The sequence below is a fragment of the Aphidius gifuensis genome, linkage group LG3 (genome assembly GCF_014905175.1).
Source record: "Aphidius gifuensis isolate YNYX2018 linkage group LG3, ASM1490517v1, whole genome shotgun sequence".
Classification (NCBI taxonomy): Eukaryota; Metazoa; Arthropoda; class Insecta; order Hymenoptera; family Braconidae; genus Aphidius; species Aphidius gifuensis.
Window position 1 is genome coordinate 19,938,993 of NC_057790.1, and position 20,934 is coordinate 19,959,926.

The 20,934-nt window shown below is 21.6% G+C and overlaps 4 protein-coding genes across 4 annotated transcripts; 1 reads left to right on the top strand and 3 right to left on the bottom strand.

Annotated features, from left to right (window-relative positions):
• Positions 1–6,320: 6,320 nt before the first annotated feature.
• LOC122852574 lies at positions 6,321–7,580 on the bottom strand. Its single transcript, XM_044152464.1, has 4 exons — positions 7,481–7,580; positions 7,033–7,224; positions 6,742–6,903; positions 6,321–6,651 (listed from the first exon to the last, which is right to left on the bottom strand). Exons 1-4 carry the CDS (start codon positions 7,568–7,570, stop codon positions 6,364–6,366), a joined length of 732 nt encoding a protein of 243 aa, XP_044008399.1. The 5' UTR covers positions 7,571–7,580; the 3' UTR covers positions 6,321–6,363.
• A 1,712-nt stretch (positions 7,581–9,292) lies between these two features.
• On the bottom strand, positions 9,293–10,319 carry LOC122851014. The gene has a single exon (XM_044150061.1). It carries the CDS (start codon positions 10,250–10,252, stop codon positions 9,293–9,295), a length of 960 nt encoding a protein of 319 aa, XP_044005996.1. The 5' UTR covers positions 10,253–10,319.
• Positions 10,320–10,941: 622 nt separating this feature from the next.
• On the top strand, positions 10,942–12,410 carry LOC122852577 (transmembrane emp24 domain-containing protein 1). Its single transcript, XM_044152466.1, has 5 exons — positions 10,942–11,144; positions 11,222–11,495; positions 11,782–11,978; positions 12,043–12,109; positions 12,177–12,410. The coding sequence occupies exons 2-5, from the start codon at positions 11,298–11,300 to the stop codon at positions 12,408–12,410; spliced, it is 696 nt and encodes a 231-aa protein (XP_044008401.1). The 5' UTR covers positions 10,942–11,144; positions 11,222–11,297.
• On the bottom strand, positions 12,231–16,178 carry LOC122852575 (ephexin-1). Its single transcript, XM_044152465.1, has 5 exons — positions 15,775–16,178; positions 15,247–15,525; positions 14,429–14,974; positions 14,086–14,304; positions 12,231–14,022 (listed from the first exon to the last, which is right to left on the bottom strand). Exons 1-5 carry the CDS (start codon positions 15,818–15,820, stop codon positions 12,686–12,688), a joined length of 2,427 nt encoding a protein of 808 aa, XP_044008400.1. The 5' UTR covers positions 15,821–16,178; the 3' UTR covers positions 12,231–12,685.
• Between the last annotated feature and the right edge of the window lie 4,756 nt (positions 16,179–20,934).

A 20,934-nucleotide genomic window follows, 5' to 3' on the forward strand; every position in this document is an offset into this window, starting at 1 on the left:
GTTTATATGGTATATAGAGGTCTAAATATATATATGAGGCCCAAGACCCCTTTTGCTTATAACGCGCGCAAAGGGCATATATACATGGCCCACGGTTAATTGTCGGCATTTAATGAGTACTCTTTGACAACGTGCCGCAAGCAAACCACCAAGTCGTTATTTTTAAACGCACACCTTTTGCGAGAATATAATATATATAAAGAAATTAAAAAATTTTCACTTTACTATATTAAAAAAAAAATTTAAAAAAAAGGCCAGTATATACAAATAAATTATGCATTTACTTGAAATTATTTTTTTATGTTAATGACAAGTAGCAAAAATAAATAAATATATTTATTTATAACATCGAAATTTTTTATACAATAATTTAATAAATATATCTTAAAATTTTTGCAATTTATTATAGTTTTTTTTTTTTAAATATTGAATTTTGATTGACTAATAATTTATTAAAATAAATTAATAATGATGGACAGGTTGTTTGTATTTATATACACAAGAAACCATGAGATTTATGATAATTGAATGTAATTAAATGAAAGATGACTACTGTTTGTGCATATTTTTATCGTCACTCATATGCTACATGACATTTTACAGTTAATTTTTTTTTCTTAATATTTAATCAAGTATGTTATTATTATTTGTGTATATATTTTTGTGTTAAATATGTTTATTTTACACAAATTATACAGTGAAATTATATTAACACACTCAGCTTATTTGCAAAAAATTATTTATAAAAAATAAACAAGCAAACTTGTTAATTATATTTTTTAAAATTGTAATATTATTATGGTAAATAATTACAAGACAAAATTAAAAAAAATTAATTGTTATATATACTTAATAAAAATAATAATTTATTTATTAAAAAGAAAACAATAAAAATTATTTATCTATTTATTTTTTTATAAATTTAAATTATTTAATAATAATAAAAAATTAGTGTGAGAATTTTTTTGTATATACAAATATTTTAAAAAAATATTTCGGCTTTTTTTTTCCTTCTTTGATCATATTGAAATTGTTGAATTGTTGAAATGAGAGTGACAAAACAAATTGATACAATTTAGAAGCCCATCAGAATGATTAAATGGACTATAATAAGGCCCAAAAAATATATATGACCATCCAACACCTGACCAACGTCCGGTGTTATATGTATTTATTTGAGTGGTTATTGGCACAATGCTCAATGGATTTTTTTTTTTTTTTGACCTCCCGATATATATTACACTCTTATACCTGTTGTAGGATATATTCACTATATCCTCGTTTTTATTTTATTTTTTTATTTCTAGTGTATATCCATTCAGAAAAATTTTTATCCTATATTTCCCAGGCTTTATAGTGTACATTTTTAAATGGACCACACGCAGATACGTATCGTATCTCATCTAAAAAAAAAGAAAAAGAAAAAAAACCCTACGGAAGTATACAGTGTGACATGCTTGGTTATACCAAACAATCAGTCCATTGACAATTGCGGTCACTAAATCAAGATGACGGTACTTTTGTCGGCTTGCATCAAAATAAAAAACCGAGTGGCAATTCTTTGTGTTAAATATGCCGACACCATTGTTGTATTAACAATTTGAGTGGTTAAAAACATCATGTATTACAATAAAAAATTAAAATACTCGTATCATGAATATTCATTTATTATATACAGTATATGTCTTTGCTAAATAATTAAATTATGAAAAACTAATATTTGACAAGACAAATAATTCAATGATATAATTAAAATTTATTTTTTAACAATATACATAATAATATAATTAAAACAATTGATAAATTTTCAATTAAAATATTGATATATTCATTCAATATTTTTTTATTTCTTAAACGAATAATAAAAAAATTTTTTATTTTTTAAATTTTAATGATATTTATATTCTTTTTATTATTTAAAAATAATTAAGAAAATTTTTTTATTTATTTTTTTTTATAAATAGATAAATATAGAAAAATTTAATTTAAAAAAAAAAAAAACAAGTAAAATTAATTTTTATTTGTTCTTTATAAAATAAAGGTGATAATAATTTTTTTAGTTGATGGTATTTGATAGCTACTGCTGGTCAATAAGGTATCATTAAATTCAATTGTAATTAATTTGATATTCAATTATATATTTTTTTAATTAAATTTTTATATTTATTGTAAATTTTTTTAGATGAAAAAAATTTATTTTTAGCTACAATACAAATAGTTTATTGAATTTTTATATATTTTATTTTATAATTTATTTATTTTTACATAAATAATTTATAACTGATAACATATCAGTGATTAAAATATCATTAGTAATATTTAAAATTATCCAACACGATTTTTTTCACAAGTCTGAGCATTTGCAACTAAAGTTTTATCAGTACGATGACGAATTATTGGTTCTTCTATACATTTATATGCTTGACTCTCTGCGTAACCTTCAAGAGATAATGAACGTACTTCTTTCAAGTAGCCTCCAGCAACTAAAATACCATCATTTTTTAAACAAATTTTCATGTCATCTGGATTAGATGATTTTCTGTACTTTAAAAAACAATTCATTTTAATTTCATTAAGCTTTACTTTAAGCTTTATTCCTTCCTAAAAAAAAATGTAATTATTGTAATTTATATAATTAAACAACAATATATCTATAGATGAATTAATTCAAAAATTACAATATATACGTTTAAGGTATACCTCAATTTTTTGTGCAACTTTTTGACTTAATTCAGCCTTGTTAAAAGTTATGCGATCAGCACAATCTTGATAACTCGTTCTTATTTCTACCATTAATTTTGTAGAAGGATAAAAGCTGTCCATACACACTTTTGAATAATTTAACGGTTTTTTGATTTCATCCTTAAATAAAAAATATTAAATTCAGTAGTTTGTTTGCTTTATTGTTTTATTTTCTTGTAAAATCATAAATAAATACTTACGTAAATATATTGAAAACTGTCACGTGCATGTAATTTGTCTCTTAACTTCGTTTTTTCATTAATTATAAATTGAGAAGCTTTAACCTCGATATTCTGTACATGTTTGGAGTCATAATCTTTTTTGTAATCTCTCAATTGAGAAATCTCTTCGTTAACCGTATCAATGATATCAGCATTTGGTTTCTGAAAAAATTGATATTAAATTAATTTATTATATTATTTGAAAATTAATAAATAACCTCGAAGAAAATTTTTCAAAAACATGACTTTTAATTTTTCGACTATTATATATATTTTTTTTAAATTATATTTTGAAATAAATACAAACGTATATCACTATAGTTTTTTTAATAAAATGCAAGTGAACATGTGACCTTGAATATGAACACGTGGTCTCGGAATAGATAAAAATAATTAATTGACATTAAAAAATTCATAATAGAAAGAATAAAAATACAATTGTCTTACCAAACTTGAAGCTGTATTCACCATGAAATACAAAACAGTAATTCCCATCAAAAGGAGATTAAAATTTTTAAATGATCTCGCTGACATTTTTAATAAATAAATCAATATAATTAATGAAAACTTGTATAAATTTAATTTGACCTGTTTCAATGGTAATATACTGAATATTTTTTTGATAAAAAAATTAATTTCCTATTACAAAGTTGTAATAAGAAAAAAAAAGAATTTTTACAGTGGAACTACTCTCTGCAAAGATTAGTAATGGAAAGAATGGAAGCACTCTTTCTACAAAAAAAGAAAAAAAACGACACCCCAATCGTTATCTAGAATAATGATTTTTTAACGACTAAATGTAACTACAAATAGAACAAAAAAAAAAAAAAAATTAATGATTTTTAAACGATTAAATGTATAACTACAAATAGAAAAAACAAAAATTGTAAAGTCCAAGTTCCAAAGTACAAATCTACGAAAATAAATTTATATTTTTATCATAAGGTTTTCATATAATTAATAGTAATAAGAATATGTCATAAACTATTATTAAACATTTTTAAAATTATATATAATTTTTTTCTCATAATCATACAGATATTTAATTCACTTAAAAACTTTTAAAATATAAGTATATTCATGTCAAAGGGTTTTTATTCTAAAAAAAAAAAAAAGTACTTCAATTACTTTTTTTAGTTGATGGTATTTGATAGCTACTGCTGGTCAATGAGGTATCATTAAACTCAACTGTAATAAATTTGATATTCAATTATATTTTTAATTAAGTTTTTATATTTATTGTAAATTTTTTTAGATGAAAAATATTTTTTTTTTTTTCACAATACAAATTGTTTATTGAATTTTTGTATATTTAATTTTTTTTTTTTACATAAATCAATTAGTAACTGATAACATATCAGTGATTAAAATATCATTAGTAATATTTAAAATTATCCAACACGATTTTTTTCACAAGCCTGAGCACTTGCAACTAAAGTTTTATCAGTACGATGACGAATTATTAGTTCTTCTATACATTTATATGCTTGACTCTCTGCGTAACCTTCTGGAGATAATGAACGTACTTCTTTCAAGTAGCCTCCAGCAACTAAAATGCCATCATTATTTAAACAAATTTTCATGTCATCATCTGGATTAGGTGATTTTCCTCGCTTTAAAAAACAATTCATTTTAATTCCATCAAGCTTTACTTTAAGCATTGTTCCTTCCTGAAAAAAAATATATAATAATTATTGTAATTGATAATTAAACAACAATAGATAAATCATTTTAAAAACTACAATATATGTATTTTTATATATACCTCAATTGTTTGTGCAATCTTTTGACTTAATTCGGCCTTCTTAAAAGTTATCCGATAAGCACAATCTTGATACTTCTTTTTTATTTCTTCCATTAGCTTTGATGAAGGTAAAAACTTGTTCATGCACACCTCAGAATAACTCAACGATTTTTTTATTTCATTCTTAAAAAATAAAAAATAAAATAAAAATATTATTAGTTGATTGTTTGCTTTATTGTTTTATTTTCTTGTAAAGTTCTAAATAAATACTTACGTGAATAAATTGTATATTGTCATTTGCATATAATTTGTCTCTTAATTTGGTTCTTTCATTGATTATGAATTGAGAAGCTTTAACCTCGATATTCTGTACTTGTTTGGAGTCATAATCTTTTTTGTATTCTCTCAAATGAGAAATCTCATCATCAACCTTTTCAATGATATCAGCATTTGGTTTCTGAAAAAATTGATATTAAATTAATTTATTATATTATTTAAAAATTAATAAATAAGAAGAAAATTTTTTAAAAATATGGCTTTTAATTTTTCGGCTATTGATATTTTTTTTTAATTAAATATAAACGTATATCACTAGTTTTTTTATAAAATGCAAGTGAACATGTGACCTTGATAATGAACACGCGGTCTCGGAATAGATAAAAATAATTAATTGAGTATATTGACATTAAAAAATTAAAAATAAAAAAAATAAAAAAACAATTGTCTTACCAAACTTGAAGCTGTATTCACCATGAAATACAAAACAGCAATTCCCATCAAAAGGAGATTAAAATTTTTCAATGATCTCGCTGACATTTTTAATAAATAAATCAATATAGGTAATTAATGAAAACTTGTATATGAATTTTATTTGCCCTGTTTCAATAATAAAATATATTTATACTGAATATTCTTTTGATTAAAAAATTAGTTTTCTTTAGAATTATTACAACAAAATTGTAATAAGAAAAAGAAGAAATTTTATATTTGAACTACTCCCTGCAAAGGTTAGTCGAAAGAATGTTAGTAATGGAAACAATGAAAGCACTATTTATACAAAAAAAATAAAAAAAAATGGTAACAATCGTTGTCCACAATAATGATTTTTTAACGACTAAATGTAACTACAAATAGAAAAAACAAAGATTGTAAAGTCCAAGTTTCAAAGTACAAATCTACGAAAATAAATTTATATATTTTTATCATTAGAGTTTGATATAATTAATAATAATAACAATAATATGTCATAAACTACATGTATTATTAAACAATTTTAAAATTATGTGATTTTTTTTTTATCCTTATACAGACATTTAAATCACTTTGAAATTTTAAAATTATATTTACCTATGTCAAAAGTTTCATTAAAAAAAAAAAAAAGTACTTCAATTACTTTTTTTAGTTGATGGTATTTAATAGCTACTGCTGGTCAATAAGGTATCATTAAATTCAATTGTAATAAATTTGTTATTCAATTATACATTTTTTAAACTAAATTTTTATATATTTATTGTAAATTTCTTTAGATGAAAAAAATTCTTTTTTTTTTACAATACAATTAGTTTATTGAATTTTTATATATATATATATTTTATAATGAGTAGCTGATAACATCAGAGAAATATGATTTTAAAATATCATTAGTATTATTTAAAATTATCCAATTGTTTTTATAATAGGATCCATTTCACAATCCTCAGCATTTGCAATTAAAGTTTCATTAGAACGATAACGAATTATTGGTTCTTCTAAACATTTATATACTTGACTCTCTGCGTAACCTTCAAGAGATAATGAACGTGCTTCTTTCAAGTAGGCTTCAACAAGTGAAATGCCATTATTATTTAAACAAATTTTAATTTCTTCTGGATTAGGTGCTTTTCTTTGCATCAAAAAGCAATTCATTTTAATTTCATCAAGCTTTGCTTTAAGCTTTATCCCTTCCTAAAAAAAAAAATATAATTATTGTATAATTTACAGTTAAACAACAATAGATAAATTATTTTAAAAATTACATTATATGTATTTTTATACCTCAATTTTTTCTGCAATCTTTCGACTAAATTCAGTCTTATTAAAATTTATTTGATAAGCACAATCTCCATAAATCGTTTCCAGTTCTCTCATTAATTTTTGAGAAGGAAAAAATTCTTCCATACATACTCTTGAATAATTTAAGGGTTTTTTAATTTCATTCTTAAATAAAAAAAATTAAAAATTATCAGTAGTTTGTTTGTAATGGCTTAATAGTTTTTTTTAAGTTTACATTTTTATATAAAAAATTTTCTTACTGTTTTTTATATAAAGTTATTAATAAATACTCACGTAAATATATTGCACATTGTCATTTGCATATAATTTTTCTTTTATTCTTGCCCTTTCATTATTAATAAATTCAGAAACTTGCATCTCAATATTATTTCCTCCTTTGGAGTCATAATTTTTTTTGTATAATCTCAAATAAATAATTTCATATTCAACCTTTTCAATGATATCATCATTTTCTCTATTTAGTTCCTAAAAAAAATTAATTTATTATATTATTTAAAAATAAATAAGTTACGAATTATATAAATAAACGTATAATTAGTGATATTTTTATATAAATTTATTATTTACGAATAAGTCTTTGTAACCTTTGGACAGAATTAAAATAAAGTCAACATGTGGCCTTGGTAATAAACACGTGGCCTCGAAATCAATAAAAAATAATTAATTAAAAATATATATTATTAATTATATTTTTAAAACCAATATTAGAAAATTTTCTTACCAAACTTGAAGCTGTATTCAACTCCATTAAATACAAAACAGCAATTCCCATCAAAAGCACATTTGAAATTTTAAATGATTTCTTTGACATTTTCAATGAATTTAATATTACCTATTTCAATGATAAAATATATTTATACTGACTATTCTTTTGTTGAAAAAAAATATAAAACTGCTTCTCAAATAATTATTTCAAAAACTAATACCACTGCTAACAAAAAAAACACGAAAAACAAATAGTAACCAAGCCTTATCAGCAATGATAATTTATTTTTAATGACTAAAATATAGATAAATCTTTTAAAAAATAAAAGTTCCAAGCCTCAAGTTAAAATTTACAAAAGTAAATTTATATTTTTATCTTGAAAATATTTTTTTTTATTTATTTAAATTGATAAACCACAATTTTTATAAAATTATTTTTATTATTTTATAAAAAATAATAATAATAGTATGTTATATAAAGTATAATTTAAAAATGAAGTAATTTTCTTTTCCATAATTATACAGACATTCTACTTAAAAACTTTTAAAACATTTTTATTTCTAAAAAAAGAAAAAAGGCCTTTTAAATTCAGCCAGTTTTATGGATAATAATTTTTTGTTATAAATACATATTTGTATTTTTAAAATCATAAATTAATGATTTTAAAAAAAAAATTAAATACTACAACAAATAAATAGTTTATTAAAATTATTTATTTAATTTAGAATGTAATAATAAATATAAAAAACAATTACAACATAACACCTAATAAACAAGTATCAAATGTCGATAAAATTTCTTGCACTTGTCGTTCAGTTGGTTTTATATAATCATTATAATAAACACAAATATTAATGATAAGTGGTTCTTTTGATTTATCAAGAAGTAATCCTCTGTCTTGATCAAGTGTAACAACACCATGTGGATTCCAAAATCTTAAATAAAAATTAATCCATTCATCTTCTTCACCACAATCATATTGTCCAACATATGTTATTGAATAACGTGGTTTTATTGATCCTTTTATTGTCCAAAATTCAACTGGTATATTTGTATCTGGATTAACAATACTATTACAACCAAGTCTATAATCATATGCTAAATTTGTTGTCCTTGAAAGTCTTGTTTCTGATGATAATGATGAATTTGTACTTGTTTTATTTGTTTTTAATGATGATCCATTTTTAAATTCATTCATCATTAATCCAATAAAAAATAATTTTATTATTAAATTATTCATTTTTAAAAAAACGTTTTAATCTATTGAAAAAGTTATTTTAATTAAACAATATGGTCTTTTAATTTTAAAAAGGAAAATTGAAATTTACAGTATTTTTTTTAAGGAAAAAAAATTCAATAGTAATTTATTTATTGATTTATAATTATTAAATTAACTTTTATAATCAACTTACATATTTAAATTATTAAATTATTATTAACACTTGTTATTTTTTATTAATTTATAATATATTTTTTAATATCACTGAAGCAATAACTGATGTGATCTGTACTTTCTCTAGACGTATACTGCAGAGTATACATAAAAACAACTTCTTTATATAGTTTCAAAGAGAAAAGGTTAAAGTTCTTTTAATGTTTTATAATTTTTCCATCAATATATATATATATACTTTTGCAAGGTAGTCTACACAACGACGACGATCCTACAAGGTATATATTGTTCATGTCAGAAGTTACAAAGAAACTTTTAGAAAGTAAAAAATTCAAGCAGAAGCCTTGAACAAATCTTTTAAATATAAAAAATAATAATAAGTAGTTAAATAAAACATTCTTATTTTGTCAATAATACATATGATAAAAATTAATTTAACAGAGTTTTTTCTCGTAACCATTCATTCCTTCGTTTGAATAAATATTGTCAAATGAAACTAGATTATAATAACGCCATATTTTATGTAAATTAATAATCTCTTTTTCACGATAAGAAGATAATATTTGTTGTTTATCTTCATTTGGTAGAGAATTGATTAAAAAATAGCCAAAATTAATTTTTTTCTTTCTTAATTCTTTTTGTTCTTGTCTAAATGAACAATATTCATATCGTTTAGCAGATAGATACTTAATTAAATCATAAAAATATGATTGAATATAATCAAAATCTATTATTGAGTTGTTAATTTGTGCACAATAATATTTTACTGCAAAAATATTTAAAGTTTTTTTTGCTAATAGATAAATTGTCTGTATTTTGGATGGACCATATTTAAAAATGTCACTTAAAGATGATTCATCAATAAAACGATGAGCCCAATAGTTCAAAGATTCTTCAATGAATAAAGTTTCCATAACATTTGTTGAGTATAATCTTCTTGCTTCAAAATTGGTGACAACTTCGATTGTCATAAGTTGACTGATATGATATTCCAAACAATAATTCATAGCTTCTTTCAACATATATTCAACATCTAATTCTTCATCATGAATTATATTGTCATACATTAATTTGTATGATTCAACTGGATCAATGTCACCAATATTATCATGCCAGCAAATGTTATCATAATAGTCATCAAATGATGGCTTGGCAGAATCAATTCTAATTAATTTCCATGAAACATCAACTAACCAACCAAATAAATTTTCTCCAACTGGTCTTATTGCACATAGTAATTCTTGTTTCAATAAAATTGGCAATTTTAAATCTTCAATTTGACTATATATCTCTTTTTCCCATTCAATTAGTTGACATGAATCAAAGTAATTTGGTTCTCTTAAAAATCCATCGTAACCATGTTGATGAAAAAATTTTTTTATTTTATTTTTCATTTGTGGTTGTTCCCATAAATTAATAGCAATTCTAATAATTGCTATTCTTGTCAAGTTCAAATTATAATCAAATAATTTATTCATTGTGAAATGAAAAAAAAAAACGTGTTTCTTTCTGTGAATTAAAAAAAATATATATAAATAAAATTGACGATTGATTAGAATTATTTAATTTATTTGAAAAAAAAAAAAGAAAAAAACAAACCAGAATATTATATTTGATTATTTTGTTGTCATGTATAGTTATTTTATTGTTAATTAAATTTTACAATTTGACAGTTGACTTTACTTTAATTGCACTGAAAATTGCAATAAAATTTTTGGTTATAAATTACATATAGAATATTTTTGATAACATAATGCGTTTGTTAGCTTAAATAAACTATATGTAATTTAAAAATTAAATCAAAAACAATAGAAAATAAAAACTTATACAATTTGTTAAAACAAATAATTATTTTTAGCTTAAAAAGTTGAATATAAATTATAATTTATAAGTTTTTTATTTATATTTTTATTAACAAAACACATTGTATTTATTGTAAATTTACAAAAATGTAAAACATATTCAAATAATTTTTGACAGTTAATCCTCCATTAAAACTTAGCGCCATCTTTTCAATAGTTGTCTCTTTATTGAAACTAAATAAAATAATAAATACTCGTATGATAAAATCATTCGAAACAACAATAATAAAAATAACAACAGTATTTCGATTTTCGAAAAAAGAAAAATTAATAACAATACTGAAACTTGTTGACAAACAATCATACCATTCAAGTATAGCAAATTAAATTAAAAATGTGTGTGAAATTAATTAGTAAATATACTAAAATTAATAATTTTTGTTAGTTGTTTATATATAAAAAGTAGTTCACAAGAAGATAAAAGGTAAGTAAAAAAAAAAAACAAGAACAAATTGGAGTGGATACTTTCTCTTTTTTTACAATCACTTTTTTGATTTTCAGTTGCCAAGCACACCTGTTGTTGATACAACCAAGTGATTTAAAATAATAAAAAATAAAATAGTTATGTTTTTATAAAATGAATTATAAAAAAATGAATTTAATTAGTATATTATTATTTACTGTGACATTATTTGTCCTGGTAAGATGTGAAACAACAGAAGCCTGGTATGAACCAGCTGTTGCAATGGATTACAAGGTTCACATTGATGCCGGCAAAGAGGATTGTTATTTCCAGTATGTCAATCCTGGAGCAACATTTTTCGTTAGTTTCCAGGTTAGTTTAAACATATATTATTAATAATAAATATCAACAAAACAATTTATTTAATACAACATGAAAGGAATCCCTATAATATTTTTAAGACAATCCATGTTTAACAGTATTTTTATTGGTAAATCATTGGTGATGAATTGATGATGATTTATCAAATGTTTTGCCACGTCATGAGATTATATTTATCCTCCAACTAAATTCCATATGGACATACGTATCTAAAATTTATATTTACCTATCAAATTGATGATGATGATGAATGATTATAATTATTTTATTTATTCAGGTGTTGAGAGGAGGTGATGGAAAAGCTGGTTTTGCTGTTAGAAATCCAGCAGGTGTTATTGTACATCCTTATGAATGGCGTGCAAATGCTGATTATCAAGATCAATCAAGCACTGGTGGTTATTACAGTGTTTGTATTGACAATCAATTTTCAAGATTTGCAGCAAAACTTGTTAATTTATATTTAACTGTTATAAGGTAACTTGAACTAATTTATATTTTGTTAAACTATTTCTAATTATTAATATTTATTAATTTAAAGATACGATGAGTGGGATAAATTTACCAAGGAGCTGGAAGATTTAAATCTTTCTGTTGAAAATTTTACGGTAATTATTATTATATAAATTATTGTTTATTAAATTGTGTTAATAATATTATTTTTTTATTTTTCAGACTTCAATTATTAATGTTGAAAAAAATATTAATGAAATGATACAATCACAAATATATTCAAAAAGTCGTGAAGAACGTGATTTTCATTTATTAGTTGATAATAATTCATATGTACAAAATTGGTCAATTGTACAAATTATTGTTATTGCAGCAACAACATCATTTCAAGTTTATTTTCTACGTAAATTATTTGATGATCGTAGTTCTTCTGGTTACTCAAAAGTACGAATATAATTTATAACAAAAAAATTTATACTGTTACATTATTATAATATTTTAATTTCTCCAATAACATTATTAAAAAATATAATTTTTTTTTTGATAATTTATTTACATAATAATTTGCGAATAAACAAGTGCAAATTTTTTTTTTTTTTTAATTTAAAATTTATATATATATATTTATAAAATAATTAAAAAAATATTCAAGTAAATATTTCATGTATTTTTGTTTTTCTCGAGTTAAATCACAACCAATTTTATTGATTACTAACAAAAAACAAAAGGGATTATCGATTTGGATTATTAAGTTGTTGTGTAAATGCATGACTAAGTGCTAAAAATCTATGTTGTTGTCGTAAATTTTTAGCTCTAACATGTTCTGATGGTACTTCTTTGGTGTAATTACCAGGAAACCATCCTTTTTCATCACCAACAAGTTTTTCACCCTCATACCATCCATCTGGTAATTTTCTAAGTACTTTAATAACTTCACCTGGTTGAAATGACAATTCATCTGGTTGATTTGGTGAATATGAATGTAATGTTACAACTTGAGGACAATCCCAAGTTTCATATAATGTTTCACCAAGGAGATTTGATTTTGGTGGTGACATTGCATCAAGCCATCTTTCACGTTCAGTTTGATTATCACATGATAATATATATTCAACATGTTTACCACAATGATTTTCTAGCAATGTCAATATCATACTATATTTACCAGTAAATTGTGTTTCATCTTGTACTTTTTCAAGTTCAATAAGACATCTTTTACATGCATCAATAACAATATAACAATCATTTGTTTTAATTTTTGTTATTAATATATAATCATTTAATAAAAATATATGTAATATTGTTTTTTGATATTTTTTACGAAATGTTAATACATAATCTGTTCCTGTTTTTGATAATATTGTTTTAACACAACCACTACGTACAAGATAACGACCAGTTAAATCAATTGGTATTATTTTACTTGAATATTCAAGTTTTTTACTTAAATTTTCAATATCAACAATACGTCCAGTATTTCTAGCAGCTTCATTACAATCTCTAACAATTTTACCAAGTACAGCTAATACTTTTTCCCAATCTTCACGTTCTATATGATCTGTTGATAATTTTGATAATACAGCATCAGCTAAAAGTGGTAGTCTTGTTATTCTTTGTAATGGTAACATTAAAAATGAATGTAATGATAAACTTTGACATGCTGGATGTGATTCAATTTTCATAACATTATCAATAAATGTTGAATTTTTTTTAATTTTTAAACTTTTTAATGTTGTATCAATGTATACTTGATTTGAACAATAATCAATATAATTTTTACAACATTTATCAGCATGTTGTAATATTATTTGTGGTAAACCATTTAACATTATATCATTATTCCATATTTTTTCAAGTTCAGATAAAAAATTTTCCGATGCAATTAATACATTTGGTACTTGTCCAAATAATTTATCACGTTCATGTGGTGATAAATCTTCATGTACTAATTTATGATTTATCATAAATTCAGTAACAAGTACACGTAAAGAATTTAAATATGATGCTTCAGATGTTATTATTTCAAATTTAGCTTCTTGAATTTTTTTTTCTTCTGGTGTTAGTTTATCTACAAGTAAAAAAATACATATAATAATTTATAAAACAATAAAATTTATTTATAATAACTTACCAAGAATATCACTTTGTAAAACTTGACTTGTTTCACACCACAATGTACGATGTGCCAAAGTTCCCATGTCTAATGTTTGTGGTAATGATGTTGAATAATCATCCTCATCATCATCATCATCTTCATCATAATCATCAGAATTTATTTGAAACTCACCATGTACTTTTGCAGCAGCATAATATTGATACAATGGTTCTTCCGCAAGCATATTATAATCATCTATATTATCATGAAAAAAAACCATAACAATAAACAACTTGAAAGTTAAAAAAAAAAATATAAATAAACAAATTAAATTCATTGTTAAATAAATACTTTCACTTGTTAATATTAATAAAATTACCTGAACAACTCTCTTGATTTTTTCTCAATGAATTATTTTTCCATGAACCAGATCTATTAAACCAATTATTACTCTCATAAATTTCTTCATTACTATAAAAATTATTATTTTTTAAATTTGTCATATCATCAACATAATCATTATCAAGATAAAATTTTGATAATGATGATTTACTTGATAATGATCTTTGAAAATGTTTTTTTAAATTAAATACTTGACTTGTTTTTAATTTTATATTATCATTTATTGTATAATCATTTGTTATATTATCATTATCATTCATTGTTTTTTTTCTTATACGTCCAAGTGATACTTTTGTCATGCTCCATGTTCGTCTTAACATTTTCATTCTTTTACCAAATGTTTCAGTTAAACTTGATTCACGTGGTGGTGGTAATGTCATTGGTTTAATTTCTAATGATGAATTATTTATATTATCATCATTGCTATTATTATTAATTGTATCATCTATTTTTTCTTGTATTGAATTATCTGATTGTAATAATTCAATTTCAACAGTCTCATAATTTGAATCATCTGATGTATCTGTTGAAAAAAAAAAAGGATAAAAATAAAATAAAAAAATTTAAATTAAATTTATAAATATAATCAGCTATTATTATTATAAATCAAATAAAAACTAAAAACATTTTTAGAAAAATTAAAAATATAAATTAAATTTATAATAAACTTTATTCATTTTATTTTATTATTATTATAAAATAAAAAATAGAAAAACTACATTATTATTTTTTAAATTTAAATAAATTATTATTGATTAATTTGATTTTTTTTTTTATAATCATTGTCGTTGAGACCTTCAAGTACGTAGCAAGATGTCTCTTGTGTATCCATTGATGCTTCATCATGCTCAAGTGTTCTCATTTGAACAAGACCATGTGTAAAATTATAACATGATTTATCATTTTTTATATTATCAAATGATGTATAGCAAGATGATGATGTTGATGATTTATTTATTGTTGTTGTATCATCAGTTGTTGTTGTTGTTGTTGTTAAATCTCTCAATGATTCATCAGTACCATTTGCAGCAATTCCAACCAGAAGTATTGAGCCAGTACCAAGGCTGACAGCCACTTTAAAATCACATATTAACCTCAAGGTCAATCTCAAATATGATCTCACTGATTTAAATAATTTTTTAAACTTTCTAATATATATATTAATAAATTAAAAAAATATATAAAAATCAACTTTTTAAAAATTGATTTTTTTAAAAGAAAATTTAAAGAAAGATATTTAAAAATTTATTTTAATCATTAATTAACTTTATGTTTATTTAAATATTATTATGTTTTTTTTATTTCTTATTTTGGTATAGATACCTTGAGTATTTGGCCTTCGAGACAGTGTCTTCAGATTTTGTCTCATTTTAAAATACACAATTAACTAAATATATTTCGATCCTTTCGAATATTTCGATTACTACTTTATCTCTTTTTTACCACTTTGATTATTTTTTTATTTTATGTAAATTTAATAAACACACATAATTTAAATGATTATTTATTGACTTATATATTTTAATAATTTTTAAAATTAACTTTTGGCCGATGCCGTTGCCGGCTCGTCCGTGACTGAGAGTGAGAACCAGAAAACGAATGCGCAATATGCGCTTTCACCTTGCGTTGTGAGCCAACCAGTATCCAACTTTGAACACCATTTTATCCATGAAATTTTTTTTTATATTCATTTTTTATTATATACTTCACAATATCACTGTATAAAATGCATTTACTATACTTGCTGGATGGCTTCCTTTTTTTTTTTCTTTTTGACATCCTTAAATTGCTTTTTTTTTCTTTCTTTCTCAATATTTTTAAATAACACATTTTATTTCTCTAGAAATTTTATTTCAAGTATCTTCATTTCTCATTGTTACATAAACAAATGATACAAGCTTTAACAAAAAACTATCATTTTTTTTTTTTCTTTTTATATTTGATAGAAATTTTCTTGTCACAATGAATGGTTTTTTTTCTTCTTTTAAGATATTTTTTATGTTACTGATGGTAACACTTGTTGAGTGATGAAATTCATGTTAATTAATATGATTGTTTGAAGATATAATTTATATGTTTGCTAAATTTATTTATATTTATTATTTCGATGTAAAAAACTTTTACTTTGGGATGATACCGTGTGATTTCAATGCGAATATAATTGTGTTTTACGCATTGGTGAACTTTTTACTTCCTTCATATGTACATATTATAATTGTCGATAATTATCTATGACCATATTTATAAATAAAATATACATGATTTTTTAATGATGTTAAAAAAAAAAAAAAAAAAAAAAAAAACAACTCTTATCATTTTCGATGTATTTTAAATTATTCACATATGAAAAAAACGTTTAATAAATAATTACAATTAAAATTTTTCGTTATTTATATTGTCAAATTAAAAACAATAGTATTTACCAATTTTTTTGTTTAAAGAATAACATTTTTTTTAAAAAACACGTAAATGCATTTGTTGTTATGCTCGAGTAAACTACAAACGTGATTTGTATTTAAATTTTTAAAAATACGTGCGATGATTATGATGATGAGGAGTCTTAACAATTTAATAAAATTTAAATATATACTTTCAAATTTTTTGCTCACCAGATATTGTTGATCGACGAATTATTGATTTTCCAGAACGTACTGAATTTTTTCTTGATCCTTTTGATTTTAATAAATTACGATTTTTTCTTGTTCTTCGATTTTTTTTTTTAAACTGAGTATTTAAACTATCGTGTTTTCCACTGTTAAAAATAATTAAATTAAATTATTTATTCCATAAATTATATATTAAAAATATTTAAATAAAAATTATTTACCCATTTGGTGAATGATTTTTTGATAAATCATCATTTGAATCATCAACATCTTCCCAATCAGAGTCATTTGCATAAATGGAATTAATTTCTTCAGATATAAAACTACCACCAGCATAAATTGAATTAACTCTTGATTCAATTTTCACTGAATTATTATTATAAATAATATCATCATAAATTGGATCATTATCATCAATTATTGTTGAATAATTATTGTTATTATTATTTGTTATTATTTCATTATCATCAGGAAAATTAAAATCTTTTAATGATATATTATTATTTGATTCTCGTTTATTTAAAATTATATTTTTTTCATCAATTTGAATTTTATTTGATAATGTTTTTTCGTTTTGTTCACTTGGTGTCATTACATCATCATAAACTTCAAATTCATCGTCAGTATAATCAATGGTAGATGATGATATCCTTCCAATTGTGGATGACAATGCAATGTCATCATAAACGTCATCCTAACAGAAAACAAAAATACAATGATATTATTTATTTTTTTTTTTTTACTTAATTATATAATAATATTTTGAATATTTAATTGAGGTCAGTCAGTCAATTATTTAGCTTGAATAAAATGAAAAAAAAAATAATTAATTAATAAATTAATAAGCAATATAATACTTAAATAAATAATTAATTTTTTATTTTTAAACTTACATTTATTTGAAAATTTTCAACATCATCATAATTTTCTAAATCATCATTTTTTTTAACATTATTATTTTTTTTTAATGTATCTGATTCTTTTTGTAAATGAGTCCATAAAAAACTTTGATTTAGCTTTGATTGTTGTAATGAATTGTTGTAATTATCATCATTAATAATAATAATTTTTTTATCAATATTATTTTCATTTTTATTAATTGTTATTTTATATTTTTCAAGAAATGATGGCTTTATTGAATTATCATTATTTTCTTTATTTAAATTATTATTTTTTGTATAAATAATTTCTGCAATTGATGAGATTGAATTTTTTCGATCAATTGTATCAATAGTACGTATTTTTTTAATAATTTTTTTTGGTTTTTTTTTTGGTTCTGATGTGTTGAATACATTTGTAAATCCCCAATTTGGTTGAGTTTTAAAATTACTACAAGTTGTTTGTTCTTTAATTTGATTATTTGGAGATTCAATTTTATTTAAAATATTTATATTAAAATTTTTTTCATCTTGTAAAATGTCAATGGCCTCTTTATTAGCATGATTGTCAACAACATCATTTAAATTTACTGGCACTCCTTTTTCTTTTTCATATTTTATTTCTTTATTTTTACCACCTGTTTCTTTATTTTTTTCACAAACGTCGTTTTCCTTTATCACATTTTCTACAGTTATATTAGAATTTTTATGTTCTTCAATGTATTCCTATTAAACAAAGAAAAAAATATTATTTATTATATTAATAAATATATAAATAAATAAAGTTGAATTTTAAGTTTTATTTTTAACATTAATTTCTAATCAGTTTTAAATCATACGTGTTAATCAAACTAAAAAACAAAAATATTTCTCATAATTTAACGACAAACAAAGATTATTAAACAATTAAAAAAAAAAATACATATTATAAAATGAAATAAAAAGAAAAAAAAAAGAAACTTTGAAGGCAAACATTACAATAGAGCTTGTTTTATTTGATGCAATTATTATTATTATTTTTTAATTGTTTATATAAACATTGTCGAATAAAATTTTCAGTGTCTTTTGAATAATTAACCATTGAAAACCTTGAAATGTTTGTCATGTGTGAAAGCATCCAATTAAAATTATTATTTTATTTATTTATATTAATCTACAATTGTAATGTTGCTAAGAAAAAGAAAAAAAAAATTTATTTATCTTTTAATTAGAAAATAAACAAAATAAATAAATATAAAATTTAAAAGTAATTATTTTATTTATTATTTAAATAATAATTTCAAGTTAAAAAAAATATAAAAAATAATAAAATAATAATAAAAGCTACATACTATTAAGATAAAAAATTTTTTCTTTTTGTTTTGTTATTTTTAGATTTTTAAAGTCATAGTTTAATTTAAAAAAAAAAAACCAAAATGATAAATATGATAAAAATAAATTTTGTTTTTTTTTTTACTTTTGATATTTGTGTTGACTGATCTTGATTATCATCACGTTCATTGATGGAAATTACTTTTTCAATTTCAATATCAGTTGGTACTAATTGAAGTGATAACTTTGTTTTTTTTAATGCTAAACCTTCAAATTTATCAGAATTATTTTTATGAAGAAAACTTTTATTACAAATTTTATTATTCATCACCATATTTTTTATATCAATATTTTCATTATCATCAAACATTTTTTATATTAGGTTTTTTTTTATATTATATAAAAAAAAATAATACACTCGTATACAAATTTGTAAATTAATTAATCATTTGTCATGATCAATACAAATATAACCTCACATTTGCAGCATCACTGGACCACTTGTTAAAAAAATATTTAAAAATGAAAACATCGACCACTTTTTAATAATCATCATCATCCTTTGCACATGTTAAAATAAAGTGTATAAAAAAAAATCACAAGGCTCACTTTTTTTAGTCAAATAAACATCCATTAATTTTAATACGTCACAAATTATTATCACTGACATATTATCAGTAAATATTTGTTGTTATCGATATATTGAATATCGAAAAAATTGAAAAAACTTTAACACACACATTTTTTTAAATTACCCATATTTTTTTACTCCAAAATACACAAAAATATTTACTCGAAATAATAAAAATACCAATATTTTTTTTTCATTTACATTTAAATTTAATTAGTATTAAAAAAAAATTTCCCGCGTAAAAAAAAACATTATAAATTGATAAAAAAAATTTTAAAATTTAAAAAAAATAAATTTAATTCTAAAGGTAATTGGAAAGTTTTTGGAGAAAATCCAAATGGAAAAAAAAAAAGAAATTTATTTTGAAATGAAGCAAAAATATAAATTTATATAATTTAAGTAAATGTTTTCCTTGCTTGGTACTGACTGACACGAGACACGTGTATTCAGTGAATTTATATTACTGACAAAATGTACCACGACAATATTTTTTTTTTATATTTTTATATTGTGATCGGTAGTACTCGGATATATTCGTTTGACGTGCACGATTGGCTATCACAATCGCGGGCAATCGCGGTCTCTAGAGATTGGAATTCAACCGTTATGTGTATTTTATTTTATTTATTTTTATTTATCTGTTTTAAATATTATCACATTTATTGTAATATATTTTTTTTGACTTATCATCTTTTAACATAACAGCTTCTTTGTTACATGACCCGATTTAAATTCAAAAAAAAAAATTTAATTAACAATTAAAAAATTAATAACAAATATTTATCTAATTTATACATTCACTTTTTTTTTTTTTTAGTCTTTATATTCCACTTTTTATACACACCTTAAAAATATTATATAATTTTACAAATAATTTTTTATTCGAAAAAAAAAAAAAATAAATCTAATTTATTGTTAAATACAAAAATTCATTTGAATAAATTGTTAGTTATAAAACAAAATTATTAAGTTAAAAAAATTTATAATAAAAGAATGATTGTATTATTTTTTAAAGCTAATGATTTTCGTTTATGACTAATATTTGTTTTTTTATTTT